This window comes from Phyllostomus hastatus, unplaced genomic scaffold (assembly GCF_019186645.2).
Source record: "Phyllostomus hastatus isolate PE091 unplaced genomic scaffold, TTU_PhHast_1.1 phas_scaffold_46, whole genome shotgun sequence".
NCBI lineage: Eukaryota > Metazoa > Chordata > Mammalia > Chiroptera > Phyllostomidae > Phyllostomus > Phyllostomus hastatus.
In genome coordinates, this window is record NW_025334032.1 from 7,237,416 (window position 1) to 7,257,400 (window position 19,985).

Consider the following 19,985-nt stretch of genomic DNA (forward strand, 5'->3'; position numbering starts at 1 on the left):
CTATATCTACAGAATCCCAACTACAGATCAAAATAAGTATTGACTAAAAAAATCTGTGTGTGAATGGACCTACACAGTTCAAACCATATTGTTCAAGGCTCAACTGTACTAATAAATGCCTGAAATATATCTGAATAGATTGTTCAATTAATATATAAATACAATTACTTTACTAACTTTATATTTATTAACAAAAAGACATATGGAACGAGCTGTTTAAATAATCTTAATTTGTAATAAAATATGCAGGTGGATTCATGTGCATTATTGTTTGCTTAGTAGAAAAATTATATACTTTCAAAGACACTGAAAGGCATTAACACTGATTTAGGAAATTATTATGTGATTAATATATAATACCTACATTCCCACTCATTTTTCTTCTAGAATTCCTTATTCCAATTCTTCTGGGATCAATAACTCATTTTTAACATAATTTGTTAATTGCTACAAGCTAACACTTTAGTTTTCTGAAAAACAGTATTTTTTTCTTTTGAAAAATTTTTTTATAGTTGTTCAAGTACAGTTTTCTCCATTTCCCCACCAGCACTCCCCCCTCCCCACCCATTCCCACCTCCCATCCTTGATCCTACCCTCCTTTGGTTTTGTCCATGTGTCCTTTATACATGTTCCTTGATTTCCCTTCCCCTTCTTTTCCCTGTTATCCCCCTCACTCCTCCCCCCTGGTTACTGTCAGTTTGCTCTTTATTTCAATGTCTCTGGTTATATGAAAAACAGTATTAATAAAAACCAATCAAATTTTATGAAGAAATGCAAGGTTGGGCAAAAGTAGGATTACAATTGTGAGTACACAAAACAGAATTTATTCTTGTATTATTATTTATTAATTATTATGTTATTTAGTTGTGTCACAACTACAAACCTACTTTGTCCACCCCTATATTATACCTAAAATATTTCTAACTTACTTTTAACTATGGGTTATTCTCTTTTAGGCAAAAACTATGTCAGGAATTAATAGAGAGATCTGGGAAAATTAAATTACCTTAAGTGATCATCTGTTTTAGTGTAGATCAGAGGATTTGGCATACCTAGGGTTTCAATTCAGAGACATGTAGAGGTTTGGAAGAATTAGAGTAGAGGCATTGAGGGGGCAGTTTTAATAACCCCTTCTCAATAGGCAGCTCCAGCCTGTGTCACTGAACTCAATGTTGACAGTGAGGAACTTGTCAGGGTTGTGCTGCTGGGCAGATAAATGGGAGAAGGCCATCGGGTTGTTTGTAGAACCTAATACCTCAAAGGATGCCCTGTAAGCATCACCTGACCATGTGTCCAGTCTCAGAGCTTTCTGTCAATCCCAAGCTGTCAGCAGTGCAACCTGTGGGAGGGTAGATTCCACCTGTTGCTTTTAGCATGGGAGCATGCCATTGCTTTGTCCTCCTCACTCCGCAGGCCCACACTGAGAGAGCTGCACTTGGGACCTTTCTTTTGTCCTATACCCTTACAATACATTACCTATCTGTGAGTGCTTGCAGTTGTAACTGGCCTTTTAAAGAGTGAGGCAAAATTTGTGAGAGCATACTAAACTTTTGTAAATATTTTTGTCACATTACTTGTAAAACTTGAAAACATACATTCAAAAGCATAACCTTCTTCCCTTTTTCCTAAATCAGTGTTTTTCAACTTTTTTTAATCACTTACCTTCAAGGACAACTTTTAGATACTTTATTTCTAATGACCACACCATATGGAATTTTAATACCATAGATTTGTGGTATATCTGCTTATGCACTCCACATATTTACCCCTGGTTTATATAGAGAAAGAGTAAGATATTTTATGTCTCTTCAAGAACCAATTTCTACCCTCATAGAAGTGTGTTCACCCCCCTGTTGAGAATGCATACTCTACATATATATAAGGTTCAGTGTCACCATAGCAGAATTCAACTAATATTTTCAGGAACACATTCTTGAGTTCTTTAAACATCACATTTTATTATTTCATTTCTAAATTTTCATTTTATAAAAACACAGATGCTATTTAATATATGACCATTAACCCTATTGTCAAGAAAATGATTAATAATGAAATGCAATTTTAAAATTTAAGGTTATTGTTCTAAGAAAAAGTATTATATTTGTTCTCAAAATAGCACATAACTGAAAAATGCAAGATATTAGTTTAAAATGCTGGTTTTCTAAAAGAACATGTAATTGTATTTGTGAAGCTAGCAGGTAAAACAACAAGATGATTGCCAAATTTATGAAGCTAAGAAGAAAGATAACAAAATGAAAAATGACATGCTTAGTATAAATGGAACAATGGAAATTGTTCTGCCCTTTCAATTCAATGACTAATGTATGAACATTTACAGGTGACAATTTATAAATGAGCTGATTGTGCCATGCAGGTCTGAGAAGATAAAATGGTAGATACTGTGCATATGTGGAAAGATATGTGAAATATATTATTCAAGATTTGTGTTGCTGTCTCTCATAATTTCAAATAAACATAATAGATATTCACAAGAAAATGAATGCATATTTATCACAAAAGAAGATTATATGACAAAAACTCACAGGAAACTCAATTCAGGTAACCCTATTCTTTTAAATGAGATACAGATGTAATAACACCAAAATAAATGATTACCCGCACCATTCTAGAAGTATCTTTAAATCACATAATCTTAGTCTATAGTAGACCTTCAGTATTCTATATAAAGAGCTAACTTTTGAGATGGCTCACTGACTAGTAAAAAAGTCATTGTTTTATTATTTTTCATCTAACAAGATACTGCCCAAATCCTTTAGAAACACACAAAATAGTTATTGTCAGAAGAGAAAACTTACTTAATTCAAGTGCCCCAGAAAATGAGAAATTAAACTTAATGGTAATATGAAAGAATGCTGCAATGACAAGATGAGTTTCTTTCTTAATGTGGTCATTTCTTGTGATTGATGAGCTGAAATATGGGTATCAGATTTTGCTAGAACTAAAATAGATGGCTCTTTCATTTAATATCTTTTTAAGTATTTTTTATTGATTATGCTATTATAGTTTTCCCATTTTTTTCTCCTTTTATCCCAATCCACCCTGCTCCCCCAACTCTCCAGCACCCCCCCACCTTAGTTCATGTCCATGGGTTGTACATATAAGTTCTTTGAGTCCTGTGTTTCCTATACCATTTTTCATCTCTCCCCATCTATTTTATGCCTACTAATTATGCTTCTTCTTCCCTGTACCTTTTCCCCCATTCCTCCCTTCCCACTACCCACTGAAATCCCTCCATGTGATATCCATTTCTGTGATTCTATTTTTGTTTTAGTTGTTTGCTAAGTTTTTGTTTTCTTTTTTTTTCTTTTAGGTTCATTTGTTGATAGTTGTGAGTTTGTTGTCATTTCACTATTCTTATTTTTTATTTTCTTTTTCTTAGATAAGTCCCTTTAACATTTCATATAATAATGGCTTGGTGATGATGAACTCCTTTAACTTGACCTTATCTGGGAAACACTTTATCTGTCCTTCCATACTAAATGAAAGCTTTGCTGGATAGTGTATTCTTGGATGTAGGTCCTTGCTTTTCATGACATCAAATACTTCTTTCCAGCTCCTTCTTGCTTGCAAGATTTCTTCTGAGAAATCAGCTGATAGCCTAATGTGTAGGAGACTGTTCTGCATGGTGTGGGCCCAGCTCCCACTTGGAGATGCACAGGATCCACACCCATGGATAGGTTCTCCCACAAGGAATCAGGCCTGCATTGTACCTAGGCTGCTTTGAGTCTTGCTCTTGCTAAAAAAACTTCCTCACCCTGAATTGAGGACATTTACTGTGAAGTAACTTTCTAAAATCCATGCTAAACCTTCCAAAGATGAGTGTAATGGGTCAACAACTTTTGCCTTTTCATTTGCAAATATCCCTCTTCTGTGATGTGATTAGCAGCATTAGCTCCTTTGTTTTCTGTAAAAGGTAACCACCTAAAGCAAACCTGTATATAGTAAATGAGGACCATCTCATAAGGTGCCAAGATAGAAATGAAGGCCTGTCATGGCAGAGGCCAGGGCTTTTGCTCCCCTTGAGAGAAAAGCCATGCTGTCCCTATTCCTCCACTGGACTTGGTAGTCCTTGTGAATGTCTCATTTCATCCATAATGATGTGGACACTGTGGGCTGGTGTCTGCATCACTAATGGGCAATTCTTTGTAGGTAACTCTCTTCTTTCCTCTCGCTTCTTCTAGGATCCTCTCCTTATTTTTAATCTTGGGCAACCTAATGATGATGTGCCTTTGTGTGTTCCTCTTTGGGTCCAACTTCTTTGGGACTTTCTGGGCTTCCTGGACTTCCTGGAAGTTTATTTCCTTCACTGGATTAAGGAAGTTTTCCATCAATACTTGTTCAAATAAGTTCTGTATTTCTTGCTGTTGTTCTTCTTTTTTTGGTACCCCTATAATTCAGATATTGGAATGTTTCAGGTTGTCCCAGAAGTTTGTAAGACTCTGTTCACTTTTTTGAATTCTTGTTCCTTTATTCTGTTCTGGTTGGATATTTATTTTTCCTATTGTTCCAAATTATTGCTTTGAGTCCTGGTTTCCTTCCTGTCACTGTTGGTTCCCTGAATATTTTGCTTTATTTCATTTTGGGTATCTTTCATTTGTTTTTTTTTTTTCCATTTTTTGACCAAGCTCAATCAGATCTGTGAGCATTTTGATTACCAGGGCTTTAAATTCTCCATCAGATAGGTTGGCTATGTCCTCATCCTTTAGCTCTTTTTCTGAAACTTTGCTCTGGTCTTTCATTTGGGCCATATTTCATTATCTTGACACAGCTGATAAGCTGTAAGAGGGCAGGGCTGTAGGTATTCACTAAGGCAGGGCAAACCTGCTTGCTGCAGTGAGGCACTGCCTGGGAGGGATGGGACCAGAGAGAGAACTGTGCAGCTTGCCAGTGTATCCCTAGAGCACTTTCTTATGGACTCTAGTGTGAGACTGGGAGTTTCTCCCTCCATAGCAACTGCTGTTATCAACTCTGAGTATCAGTTTCCCCTTAAGTCAGCCTTGCCCATGCAGCCCTGCCCCTCACCTTGCTGCAGCCTCTCCCACCCCCAAAGTCTGCCAACTCACTGTGGGTCCACCACCTTACTGGTCTGGTTGTTCTGACTGATTTTTTCTTTAATTCCTTGGTTATCAGAGTTCCATGCAGTATGATTTTTCTGGTGCTTCTGGTTGTTTATTGATTTTAGATTGGTTGTTATATTCCTTCTGGTTGTGTGAGGATGCGAAGGGTTTCTACCTATGCCTCCATCTTGGCGAGAACTCAGCTCTTTCATTTAATTTCATTTAGAAAATATCATAAATTCAAATGTCTTCAGGGGACTAATAAATGACTTTTCTAGAAAATATGATTTCCTACAAGATGGTAAAATGAGTCCATACTTTTTGAAAGTTGTTCTGCTCCAAACATGTAGCAATCATAGGCAAACAGGAAACCAAAGAGACATCCTGGAGTCCTAACCTAAGTAAGATAAAACTCTCTCTAGACTAGAAATACAGTAGAGACACACACTGTCCAAATTGCTTGCTTCATTGATCTGTCTCTCCCATCAATTTGTGAGTTTCTTAAAAAAGGAATTATGTTAACATTGTTAACCTTCTCTGCATAATATTGTGCTGATAAATTTGTTAAGTGTACAGTCTAGTCTATAAATATATTTGTATATTTTACATAACTTACAATAGAAAAGTATTGTACAAGTTTCATTATTAAGAAAATGAGAATATACATTTTAAAATATAAATTGTGTTCCTTATAAAATGTGATTTTCATGTATATTAATAAATAACAATCTTAAGCCAAAATGAAAACTTTTACAAAAGAAAGTAAATCTTTACCTTTTTTGTTCATATATAGCCTAGAAAACAAAAGAAAGTTTTTCCTGTTTCTTAACTAACTTTAAATTTAGGTTAATTGATCCAAAATAATAAAAGTCTCCAGCTTTACACAGAACCTACACTGAATTTATGCTTTAAGGATGTTTTTTAGGTTGCAGGTTAACTCTTAATGAGTTAAATGGCTTGTTTTGGATTTTCAAAATAATTTATTCTAGAATATGTGGAAACTCAAGAAATTATTTCTTTAAAAGCTCATAGTCTTTTGTGATCCATTTTAAAAAATAAACTTTCAAGAATATTACATAACACTATTGCCTTAGGTACTGTATCAATATAGTCTTTAAAATTGGTAGCTACTATTCTTATTAGCATTACTATATTTGATTTTTTAAATCTTTACCTGAGGATATATTTATTGATTATAGAGAGAAAGGAAGGGGGGGGGGAGAGAGAGAGTGAAAGAGAAAGACATTGATGTGAGAGAGAAACATTGATGTTTTTTGTATGCCTCCTAACTGGGGACTGAACCCACAATTTAGGTATGTACCCAGACCAGGAATCGAACCTGCAACTTTTTGGTGCATGGGACCATCCTCCAACCAACTGAGCAAGACTGGCCAGGGCCCTGTACTTGTATTTGATTTTAATACATGAGGATATTAGCTGACCTGCTGTGTGTTTCTATAGGTTAAACCAAGATCAAGCTTACTGCTGACTTTTGTAAATAAGGTTTTACTGGGACATAGCCATTCTGAGACCAAACCCACTTTTGCACAGCAGTGGAAGAGTTGAGTAATTGGGACAGAGAGCATGTTGCCTGAAAAACCTAAAATGTGTTACTATCTGGCTTTTCAAGTAAAAGTTTATTGAGCCCTGGCACAAACTCAAACCACCTTCATAAACTTTTTAAAAAGAAACTATTTTATAAAAAATTAAGTTTGACTAAAACGACTTATCTACACTTATTTGAAACAAATATTTTTTACTTAAGCACAAGTTTCTGATAAAAAGAGAAGTGATAATGTAATTTGAATAAAGACCAAATATGCTTTAGATAACTCAGATACTCAACATCAAACAGCCAAAGTGGAACAAATCCTGAATGTTTTGGTAGATCAAGAATATAGTGATGTCTGTACAATTAAGTGAACTAAAATTCTACTACCTACTTTATTAAAATCCAATTCACTTCTAGTTGTTTATGAAGGGAGCAACAATTAATAGACACATCCTATATGGTAGGTTCTGCTATCCAATCTTTAAAAAACTTTTTTAAATCTCTGTTTTTTTAAATTAGAAAAATTCTAATATGATATATAAGAATGAAAAATAACAAGGATTTACAAACTACCACTGGACTCTATCAATATACTTAAATAGTATCAGTGAACTCTACAATATTAAAATTTTAAAATTTTGGTGGAATTATTTATAGCATCATCACAAATCAGCTAATACACATAAAAACACATTAGAAAACAGGCCAATTTTGTATGTGAAAAATTGGATAAAAGTTATTGAAGGATTGTATTTTCAGTGGATGGTGTATTTATTTATTCTACAGGATTCATTTAGTAAGACAGCAACCTACCCTGGACTGAGTTACAAAAAAACTGTTAATGTAACCTCTAATATCTAGGACTCCCTCAGGAACAGATATAGATTATTCCTTCTAGAGAGACTGGAATAATCTCAATCATGTGCAGCCATTTTTGTTATTTATTCCCAGGTATTTTTGTCATGAGTGTGGTTTAAATCTCTGATCCTACTATTATCACATAATTCTTCCTCCCCTACCTTCCCACCTCATTTTACACAGAACTTTTAATTAATGTTTGAGTGTCTTCTTTCATGTTAACCAATTTCTTTTACTTTCTCAATCTCCACTCACAGAAATTGCTTCCTATGTCCTTGCTTCAACTCATTCTGTCCCTGACCTCTATTACTTTCTGTCACTGGCACATGCCCCTGTTTATACACTCCTTTCCCTAAGAACTGGCCTTATGCTGAAGAATGACTCTAGTATCACTGTGAAGATTCAGCTAACACCTTAGCTTGATAGCTCCTTGCTATTTTTGTCTTGAATCCATTTTGTTTAAGATACTCACAGCCATATAAAACCCTAGATTTTTTATTTCCTAAGAATTATTTTAAAATTCCAAATTCTGGACCCCAATCTCTGATCAAAATCTTTCTTCTAGCTCTTTAATTCTAGCACTTCAACTATACCTGTTCTTTGACCATTTAAAGACCCTTTATACTTCATTTTGTTCTTTTAGTCTTATCTTATTTTCACTTTTTTTCATATCCAACCTGGACCACAGGGTCATCATTTCAACTTCTTCGCCAGCCACCCAAAATCCCGGATCCCTTGTTTATCAGCTCTACCAGCCTGAAAACAACTCTAAAGCTGTATCAATCTAAATATTGCTTCCTTCCCTTCATGCAAGGCCTAAAAAAAGTCATGCACCTGTTTAAATTAGTATTGATACATAGTATCGATATATAGTCTCAAAATTCAGGAGGATCTTCAACATTGCATTTGATGTATCTTTAATTAGCTTTTTTGCATTCTTCACAGTATCCACTTCCCTTCTCTCCTTTCTCCACAATCTTTCCACTTAATTGTCTCATCATCAGGCTAGATGCAGATCTTGCCTCCTACTCATAGGACAAATAGAAATTACTTGATGGGGATTTCTTCAAAATCCAGTTGCTGTGTTTGAAACTCACCTGCAAATATTACTATTGGTTTATATGTATTTCCCTCTGTTTTAAAAGACAATGCATTCTTTGTGTGCTGGTGTTGTAGTAAAATTATACCAGGTACTGAAATCCCTTTTTAGAAAGACACTGGTTAATAAAGTTACATAGGTTTTAAGTATACAATTCTATAATACGTCATCTGTACATTGCATTGTATGTTCACCACCCAAAGACAAGTCCCTTCTGTCACCATATATTTGACCCATTTACCCTTTTCTAGTCCCCCAGTCCCAGTCCCATTCCCATTTCTGTCTAGTAACCACAATATTGTTGTCTGTGTATATGAGTTTTTATTTGTTTTGATTTTGCTTTCAGTTATATAACACACATATGAGTGAAATCATATATATATATTTTTTTTACTTTTTCCATCTGAGTTATTTTGTTTAGTATGATATTCTCAAGATTTATCCATGTTACCGCAAATGGGACGATTTCATCTTTTATGGCTGACTAGTGTTTCATTATATATATATATACCACATCTTCCTTATCCAATCATATAATTTCCTTATGAGCCCTCTCACTGGTTCTCCACAGCAGAGAAAATGTATTACTTACTGTCTATATTTCTTGCTAAACTGTGCAATCCATAAACCATGCAGCAACTAGGCAGCATCATATCACAAAGACTCTGCTCCCCTGAAAGTTTGGTACAAAAGATACTTTGTTATAGGGAACAAGCCTCCATGAAGAGGAGAATTCATAAGTGACTTCTGAAAGTTTTCTTGATGCCCACATAGATGTTTATATTCAATAGGTGTTAAGTCATAAATTCTTCTTATGAAAAGTTTCTGAGTGGATGGATTGAATTTTTACTAAGCAAATAAATTTTTAAATGCACTGATAGAATTATTGATATCTAAGAGAACTCAACCTAATGGCAAGTTGATTTTTTATATGAAAAATAGCTTTTGTAATAAAAATAAATTGCAATTTTTATGCTTTTTAAGTTTACTTTTTTATATATTGGATTTAGTATGTATATATTTCCCTTATATGGTGAATGGGTTTCTAAAGATTATATGTCAATCAATTTGTCCACAAATATGTAATCACTGAATTATGAGATATATTTTAGAAATAATTTTTTACAATGACAAAAAAGAGGTCTCTGGAAATCATTAAAATATGTAAGAATCATCATTAAATGAGTAGATAAAAATATGGTACATTTACAGAATGGAATTCTATGCAGTACAGAGAAAGAAGGAGCTCCTACCCTTTGAAACAACATGGATGGAACTGGAGAGCATTGTGCTAAGTGAAATAAGCCAGGCAGTGAGGGAAAAATACCATATGATCTCACCTTTAACTGGAACATAATCAACAAAAGAAAAAAGCAAATAAAATATAACCAGAGACATTGAAATTAAGAACAATCTAACAATAGCTGTAGGGGAGGAAGAGGGGAGGAAGCAGGGACAGTGGGGGAAAGGGTTTTCAGGAACAACTATACAGGACGCATGGACAAAACCAAGAGGGAGAGTGAAAACAAGGGAAGGAGCTGGGTTTGGCTGGGGTGGTGGGGGGAATTCAGACAACTGTCATTGAACAACAGTAAAGTAATTTAAAAAATCTCTCAACTAAAAAAATATTAATACCAAAAAAGTAAGAATCAAATATTAACAAAATTACTAAATCAGTAAGAACTACTATTCTAAAACTCCAGCTGGCATGTAGTGTACTAAAAGATGCTTATTTAATCACTACAGCTATCTCCTTCTGGCTTGACATCTTTAGTGCAGGTTGTAACAGCTCAGTCTTTAGTACAGAAATTACTGTATAATCTATTTCCATTTCCCTCCAGCCCCATCGGTGGTACTGTTGAGCTGACTTGCTTGTTAAAGTGTTCTGAATTTATGCTTGTTTACACTTAGTAGGAAACAGACTAATACAACATAAAAAAGGAAGAGAATATGAGTTATAGGAGACCATTCTACGTGGCATGGGCCCAGCTCCCACTTGTAGATGCACAGGACCCACACCCACAGATTGGTTCTTTCATGGGGAATCAGGCCTGCATTGTACCTAGGCTGCTTTGAGACCTGTTTTTACTAAAACTCTCTCACTCTGAATTGAGGCAGCAAGTGTTTACTGTGACTTCCTAAAGTCTGGGCTAAACCTTCCAAGGATGAGTGTAACGAGTTCAACCACTTTTCTCTTTGCATTTGCAAATATTCTTCTGTGATGTGATTAGCAGCATCCCCTCCTTTGTTTTCTATAAAAGGTAACCACTTAAAGTGAACCTCTGCATAGTAAATGAAGACCATCATGTAATGTGCCTAGAAAAGCAATAAAAGCTTATCAAGGCAAGGGTCTGGGTGCTCTCCCCTTGAGAAAATGGCCCTGGCATCCTTTTTCCTTCACAGGACTCGGTAGTCCATGTGAATTTGTTGTGTCTCATCTACAATGTCATGGACCACATGAGCTAGTGTCAACATCAATGAGCGGTGGATAGGAAAACAGCAAGATGGTAAGAGAAACACCTAGGGCAAAGGGTTATTTTGGCAATGCAATACACTGTGGGCAAGATATTTAGGCCTGTAGTGACAGAAAATCAATCAGGCAACAAAGTGACCAAGGGAAACACTTAAGAAGCAGCTTTGGTAGAACTCAAGTAATTAACAAATTAAAATTAATTTTCACATTTATAAAAGGCACTTTTTCCCCAGTGAGCAGCTTACCTCTGCAAGATAGAACTCATCGTATTGTCTTCGGAAGCTCTCTCCTTTGTGATAGTTGCTAGCAGCTACTATGACATCCACAGTCACCATACTCAGGATGAACATGTGAAAAACTGATGATCGCATCATTTGCTGAGGAGGCAAAACAGATAAACTCTTAACAAAGAACTAAACCTGACAATTAAACATAATTATGTGCTTAGACCTGGGCATGCACCACCTTTGTGACACACTGCTGTGCAAAACAGTGCTTCTAAGATAACGTGATGAATTTTAACTATTGCAGAACAGGGTAGCAAAGGAATCTTTGCCTTCAGGCAGCTCAAAAATAACCAGAGGTAGTTCTGGAAATTTTTATTTAAAAGTGGAAAATCTATTTCATTTAATTTGTGTATAGCCTGTATTTTAATTTTCATTGGTGAGTTAGATAGTTTTTATCCTTAATGTTGAGTATGTGAAGAAACAATTTTTAAAAAACTGATACCACAAAAAACCTACTGCTTTATTCTGTTAAGAGAAGAAGCTACTGAAGCTGAAAACATTTTAGATATAATCATAAAACTGAAAAAAATCTGAGAAACCTAAGATGTATTTATTTTTTACTTTAGTACTTTGTAATTTATTAATTTAAATTATTCTTAATAATTTATTTTTAAATCAATTTATTCATGTGTATTTGACATAAAATAAAAATACCAGTACATATCAAATTTATACAACTCAATGAGTTTAGGATAAGTGTATACCCATAAAACCACCACCATCAAGGCCATAAAATATCCCTCCCAAATTTATGGGGTAAAAGACCAAAATATCTATCATCTTAGTAAATTCTAAGTATGCAATACAGTATTGTTAGCCATAGGTATTCTGCTATTATATATACCATATTTTTTGGACTATAATACACATTTTTACCACATTTTTTGCTTCAAGAATTTTTTTCCTATTTTTCTCCTCTAAAACCTAGAGAATTTTTTTCCTATTTTTCTCCTCTAAAACCTAGAGGAGAAAAATAGGGGAAAAATTTTTTGAAGCAAAAAATGTGGTAAAAAAGTGCATCTTATAGTCTGAAAAATACAGTAATTATTTATCTCAAATACCTGAAACTTTGTATATTTTGTATAAATAATTTATTAAAAATTACACTACAATAATAACTGATGTCTATATTTATACTTACTATGTGACTGAAGCTGTTGTAGGTTCTTTACATAAATTAACTCATTTAATGTTATAACAGCACAAGGAAATTAATTTTAGAGGAGAAAACTGAGTCTCAAATAAATTAAAAACTCTCACTGTTCCACAAATCTACTGAAGGTGGAATAATAATTTACGCTGAAGCCTGGTCCTAGTCTACTGTCTACACTGAAGTTAGATAATTAGGCATTCAAAGTAATGACCATTATTATAATGGTTAATATGTATTGAGTGCTTACTATGTTCCAGGGCATAGTGTAATTATGTTATTTATTTATTTTTTAAATTAGTTTTATTCAATTATGTTTGTCTCCCCATTTCCCCCATTATCTCCACCATAGTCCTTACGTGGTGGAATATACTATTTACTTTTTCCAATTACCTCAAATTGATTAAGTCATATGTCTGGGGTCACAAAGCAAGTACACAGCAAAGATGTGCTCTGTACCTATCTGTTTAAAGGCCATTACAGTATAAAAAATATAGTCAAGAGTATTATAATAACTATATATGATATCAGATTGGTGCTAGACATATTGGGTGGCCCACTATGTAAAGTACATAATTGTCTAACCACTATGCTGTACATCTGACATGACACAGAATAACATTTAATATAAATTATAATTGAAAAAAAAACCCTTAAAAAGTAGGTAGATAGGTAAATCACATGTTTTTCTGGTTAAATTATGATTTATGATCTAAAAATATTTTAAAGATGAATATTATTTTAATGGCATATAAAAGAGATACAATGTGGAGAAAAGTCAAAATTAATTAAAATATATGTTTTTTAAAAAGTCCACTCTGGGATAAACTCCCCAGTGTGGGATAGAGTATGAAAAAGGAGTAGCAGCTGAGGGCCTTGGGAAGCATCAGAAGAGCTGATCTGTAGAAAGGAGCTGAGTACACAACAAAGCACTGCATCCGATCCCCTCTTGCCTGCTGGCCAGGGTCAGGTGCCATGATGCAGCTTGTTTCTTCTCAGAAAGTAGTGGCATGTATCCTTACCCTTTGATCTGACCTGAGATTTTTTATCTTTGAAACCTTTAGTTTCAATAGTAACTAAAGCAGAACCTGTGAATGGGGAAAGGAAAAAAAGGACTGCCTCTGAACACTGTTTGCATCCATTCATGATGTCATATGGCCTTCATCACCCTGCAGTGGACATTAACAGCATGGACTTTGGCACAAATTGGGTGGAGCTGAGATTCCACCACTTACAAGCTCTGTGGCCCTGGGTAAATCATTTAAACCTCTCTGTGCCTCTGTCTTCTCATCAGTGAAGTGAAGATAATAGGGGAAAAGGGGAAGGGTTTGCAGGAACAAGTATAAAGGACAGATGGATAATAACAAGGGGGGTGGAAATGGGAGGGAGGTCGGGAGGGCTGCAGGGGTAGGCTGGGATTGGGATAAAAGGCAGAAAACTGTACTTAAACAACAATTAAAATAAAAAAATTAAAAATAATGAAAAAAGATAATAATGGCTACTTCAAAAGTTGTTATCAATTTTAAATGAGTAAATATTTGTAAAGCACCTAGAGCAGTGCTTGCATGTTGTGTTATAAAAACACATGCAGTAAAAATAAGTGCCACTCTGTGAGTCAGATAGTTTTCTGTTCAGCAATGAGAAATTAATTGCCCAAGGTCAAAGAAATTAATTGCCCAACAATTAATTTTGTTGTATATTCGATGAAGTCCACAACCAACTGATTTAAATAAAAGAAATAAGGTCCTATACTTTGAAAGATGACCGAGCTATTGGAAAAACAGATATTTAATAAGGGTTTTGTGTCACCATGGCTATTGAGGCGTTCCCACATCCATTTGCCTATGGTTTTATTTTAGAGGTAACACAAAATCAAATTCCAGAACTGCCAATCAATGTATTGAAATGATGGTTAATTTACTTGCAGGAACTACTGACCTTCATAACACAGATAAGCAAATCCATTGGCAAGTTTTTATTCTCATTAGAATTTTCATTATTATTTAGTCTTTTTTGCATTATGATAGTCAAATTCCCTAACTACTATTCCTTTTCTATACTCCTTTCAAAATAATGTTCTATTAAAGAGATTTCAGCTGGTTTCCACTTTATCTGCATGACAGAAAAACCACAACTTTCTCTTCCTATTTTCCTTAGCTGTTGACTTACGTCTTAAGTAAACTGATATTAGTGAAAAATCCAAACAAAGTTTTTATGCATAGCTGTAAAAAAAAACTTTAAAATTGGTTTTGTAACTGTCGCAGCTTCACTTTGGTGTTGTCATTATAATTAGGTTGTTTCTGTCTGAATGTCTACCTGTCCCTGTTGGTAATAATCACTTACAATGGATTCTGATACACTGTAATCACCCTTGCTTAGCTTTCTTCAAAGTAATAACTTTCAATTATTAAATACGAATTAATGTGATAAATATGTGCAGTAGCTTAATTTAAATGTTAAAATCAGTAACTGGAGCTTTAAAGTTAGAGTTGGTAACGTGGACCACTTCAACTCATTTCAATTCTACCAATGTTTGAAACTGGCTGTGGGCTTCCTTAATGTAAAGGCCTGCAATACTATATATGCTTGTAAGACAGTCCAAATTTATACCCTTCAATTTTTTAATTTTATTATAAAAATTGATGAAGAGAAAATTGTTAAAGTTGAGTCAATGCCACAAAATATTATATAACTTGAGATTTTTCCAGCTATATTATTTAATATAGATATGAAACTTATATAGACATAAACACACATAACTATATGTGTGTATATATATTTATGTCCATTTCAGTATAAGTCTCCTGATACTCCTGAATTTGAATTTGAATTTTTAGAATTCCTTCCTTTTAAGATTCCCAAACTTTTTATGAAGCCAGCATCATTCTAATCCCAAAGCCAGACAGAGACACAACAAAGAAAGAAAACTTCAGGCCAATATCGCTGATGAACATAGACACTAAATTCCTCAACAAAATACTGGCAAACTGCATCCAACAATACATTAACAAGATCATACACCATGACCAAATGGGATTCATTCCAGTGATGCAAGGGTGGTTCAATATTCACAAATCAATAAAGGTAATACATCACATAAACAAAAGCAAAGACAAAAATCACATGATCATATCAATAGATGCAGAAAAAGCATCTGATAAGGTACAGCACCCGTTTATGATAAAAACACTCAGCAAAGTGGGAATAGAGGGAGCGTTCCTCAACATAATAAAGGCCATACATGAGAGACCTACACCCAACATCATACTCAATGAGCAAAACTAAAATCTTTTCCACTAAGATCAGGAACCAGACAAGGTTGTCCACTTTCACCACTTATATTCAACATAGTATTGGAAGTTTCAGCCACATTGATCAGACAAGAAAAGGAAATAAAAGGAATTCAGATCAGAAAGGAGGAAACAAAACTGTCATTGTTTGCAGATGACATGATAGTGTACATAGAAAATCCAAAAACTCCGCCAAAAAACTGCTTGACCTAATAAATGAATGTGGCAAAACAGTGGGATACAAAGTCAATATCCAGAAATCAAAGTCATTTTGGTATACCAACAATGAAACATCAGAAGTGGAAATCAAGAAAAAAAATCCACTTGATATAGCAATAACAAAAATAAAATACCTAGGAGTAAACCTAACCAAGGAGGTAAAAGACTTGTACGCAGAAAACTATACAATACTGAAGAAAGAAATCAAGGAAGACACAACCAAATGGAAAAATATACTGTGTTCATGGATTGGAAGAATTAACATCCTCAAAATGTCCATACTACCCAAAGCAATTTATACATTCAATGCAATCCCTATTAAAGTACCAATGGCATATTTCACAGACATAGAACAAACACTTCAAAAATTTATATGAAACCATAAATAACCTCAAATAGCTGCTGCAATTTTGAGAAAGAAGAGCAAAGGAGGAGCCACCACAATACCTGATACCAAACTGTACTACAAGGCCACTGTAATCCAAACAGCTTGGTGCTGGCATAAAAACAGGCACATAGACCAATGGAACAGAACAGAGAGCCCAGAAATAAATGAAAGTTTCTACAATCAATTAATATTTAACAAAGGGGGCATCTAAATAAATGGAGTAAAAATAGTCTCTTCAACAAATGGTGTTGGGAGAGCTGGACAGCTACGTGCAAAAAAAAAAAAAAAAAGAAACTGAAGCACCAACTTACACCATACACAACAATAAATTCAAGGTGGATAAAAGACTTAAATATAAGCCATGACACCGTTAAAGTCCTAGAGGAGAACATAGGCAGGAAAATCTCAGATATTTCACACAGCAATATTTTGACTGATATGTCCTCTAGAGCAAGGGACATAAAGGAAAGAATAAACAAATGGGATCTCATCAAAATAAAAAGCTTCTTCACAGCTAAAGAAAACAGTATTAAAATAAAAACAGAACCAACTATATGGGAAAATATATTTGCCAAAGATACTTCAGACAAGGGTTTCATCTCCAAAATATATAAAGAACTCACATGACTCCACTCTAAGAAGATAAGCAACCCAATGAAAGAACTGGCAAAGGACTTGAACAGACACTTCTCCAAGGAGGACATACAGAGGATCCAGGGACACATCAAAAGATGCTTAGTATTGATAGCCATCAGAGAGATGCAAATTAAAACCACAATGAAATACCACATCATACCAGTCAGAATGGCCATCATAAACAAAGCAACAAACAAGTGATGGACAGGTTGTGGAGAAAAAGGGACCCTAGTGCACTGTTGGTGGGATTGCAGACTGGTACAACCACTATGGAAAACAATATGCAATTTTCTCAGCAAACTAAAAATGGATCTGCATTTTGACCCAGCAATTCCACTGCTAGGATTATATCCTAAGAACCCTGAAACACCAATCCAAAAGAACCTATGCACCACAATGTTCATAGCAGCACAATTTACAATAGCGAAATGCTGGAAGCAATCTAGATGCCCATTAGTAAATGAATGGATTAAAAAAAACCTATGGTACATTTACACAATGGAATTCTGTGCAGCAGAAAGAAAGAACTCCCATCCTTGCTACTGCATAGATGGAACTAGAAAGCATTATGCTAAGCAAAATAAGCCAGGCAGTAAAAGATAAATACCATATGACCTCACCTTTAACAGGAACCTAATCAACAAAACAAATGAACAAGCAAAATATAACCAAAGACACTGAAATTGAGAACAGGCTGTCGGTGACCAGAGGGGAGAGGGAAGGGAATTCCAGGGGAAAAGAGGAAGGGTTTGCAGGAACAAGTATGGACACATGGGTTTGCAGGATACATGGACAATAACAAGGGGGGTGTGGAAATGGGAGGAATATGGGGAGGGCTTGCAGGGTGTGCTGGGATGAGTGTAAATGGCAGAAGACTGTACTTGAGCAACAATTAAAATAAAAAATAAAAATAATTTAACAAAACCTAAAAAAGTAGAAAATAAATAACAAAGTTCCTTGCTTTTAATTGTCATGTGATTTTTGGCTTATTATATTTAAATCTGAGAAGTTTTACACACATATTTAGGTTGACTTTGATTCAATAATGAGCAATTTTTGTATGTGACAGTTAGAATTACCAAATACAATGTGACTATAACAGAGTCGTCTCCAAGGCAGCAATATTTGTCAAAAATGTGCAAGAGCCTGGCTATGCAAAGTGTGATCCCTGGACTGTCAATTTCCTGGGAGCATATTAAAAATATTAAAAATATGCTCCTAGGAAACTGGGATCTCAGGCCCCATCTCATACTTGCTGAACCAGAATCTGTAATTTTAAGAAGGTCCCCAATGAGTATATTAAAGTTTGAGAGTCTATATTGTAGTGGATATTCCTTGAGGAGCAGGTTAAACTGGATGATCTATACAATCATTTACAAATTCACAATTTCATGATCCTAAAAGTCTATAATTACTGACTAGAATATAACAAATACTGGTGGGAATATGGTAACATATTATGATATATCATCACAAAAACAGATGCCTATCTTCTTCTCAATTCCAATTCCAAGATAAAAAATCAACTAAATCAGTTTGGCTTCATAAAGAAAAAATTATGTGTTGGTTTTCCAACCATTTGGAGGGTTATTATGAAAACACTGTCACAGATTCGTTCACAAAACCTAGGAATGAAGGTGGTCTCTAGAATCTGGAAAAGGTAAGGAAACAGTTTTTTCCCTAGAATCTTCAGAAGCAATATGGCCTTGTTGCTACCAGTGAAACCCTTTTGGACTTGTTAAACTATAAATAACACATTTGTCTTCTTTTTAGTCACTAAGTCTGTGCTAATCTGTTACAGAAACAATAGGGAATTAATACAATCATTGTTAGTAATTTTGACCCACACACCTGCTCAAACCATCTCCTATGAAACATGATTGTCTACAAGTGCCCAGTGCAACAAAATTCTACCTGTCCAGAATGCTCTACCCAAAGTGACTTACCAAGAGAGGTCTCTGTAAAACATTTTTCTGTACAAATGTGAATGCATTACACTGACCAAAGTTTCCATCTTACTTTGTTTTATAACATGCAGTGAGATGATACATCTGGAGCAGTGGTACTGGGTCCAACCTCAAGCAGAAGAACAAGAATGTAACTTTTCTTCATATTAGTTCTGGGCCCTACTGTAAAAGGAGTGTTCTCAAGAGATTGTGAAGTCTATGACAAACATGCATAAGGATCTTCACTGAATTGAAATTAATACCATCAAAATGCATTATCAAAATTAAGAGCTAATATTTGAGTGTTGGGTTTGTGTCAATCTTCATTCCAATTATATTGCATGCTGATGTAAAATTTCATTTAATCCTCAACAACCCTGTGAGACAGGTGCCTTTGTTATACCCTTACACATATGGAGATACAGGTAAGAATAAGTAGATTTCCAAGCTCATAGTTAAAAAGTAGTCTCAAGATGTTTTGATTCCAAAGCAAGGGCTCTCTTGCCTTCTAGTGGGTAGTCAAAATGCATCTAACTGTGCTCTACATTGCAAAGAATGAGAAGCAACTCCCTTGCCAATTGTTTGTTATTAAATAGAGCATATAAGTCTGCAAAACCCTATATTTGAAAGCTGAAGACAATATGTTCCTTACAGAGGGTATAAGATCATCATGATGTAAAAGAACATTAATTCTGAAGACAATCTGAGCTGAGTTCAAATGTTGACTCTGTGTATGCTTTAACCTCTCTGTGATTCAGTTTTCATACATGGAAAATGGGTGTGATAAAATCTATATTTCTAGGTTGTAAAATGAATATAATTAATTATTTAGTACAATTTAGTCCATAGCAGGCATCTTGTGTTCTACAACTCTTATTATTACTGTATTTGAAAATACTCTAAGCATTTAAAGGCAGAGATGCAATTAGTTGCTTATGGAGAAGGTAAGAAGGCATAACAGGAGAAATCAATTCAAAGATATAACTAATCTTGAGGAGGAACATGAAAA

General features: G+C 34.7%; 1 protein-coding gene across 3 annotated transcripts in view; it reads right to left on the minus strand.

Annotated features, from left to right (window-relative positions):
- The window catches only part of NALCN (sodium leak channel, non-selective), a 364,598-nt gene that overhangs the window by 210,122 nt on the left and 134,491 nt on the right, over nucleotides 1–19,985 (minus strand). For all 3 annotated transcript variants that reach the window (XR_006783694.1, XM_045821795.1, XM_045821794.1), the window contains exon 11: nucleotides 11,306–11,437. Coding sequence is in view for 2 of the 3 variants with exons in the window: in XM_045821795.1 (XP_045677751.1) it covers nucleotides 11,306–11,437 (132 nt within the window). In the remaining variant the exon portion in view is untranslated. The remainder of the gene's footprint in view (nucleotides 1–11,305; nucleotides 11,438–19,985) is intronic.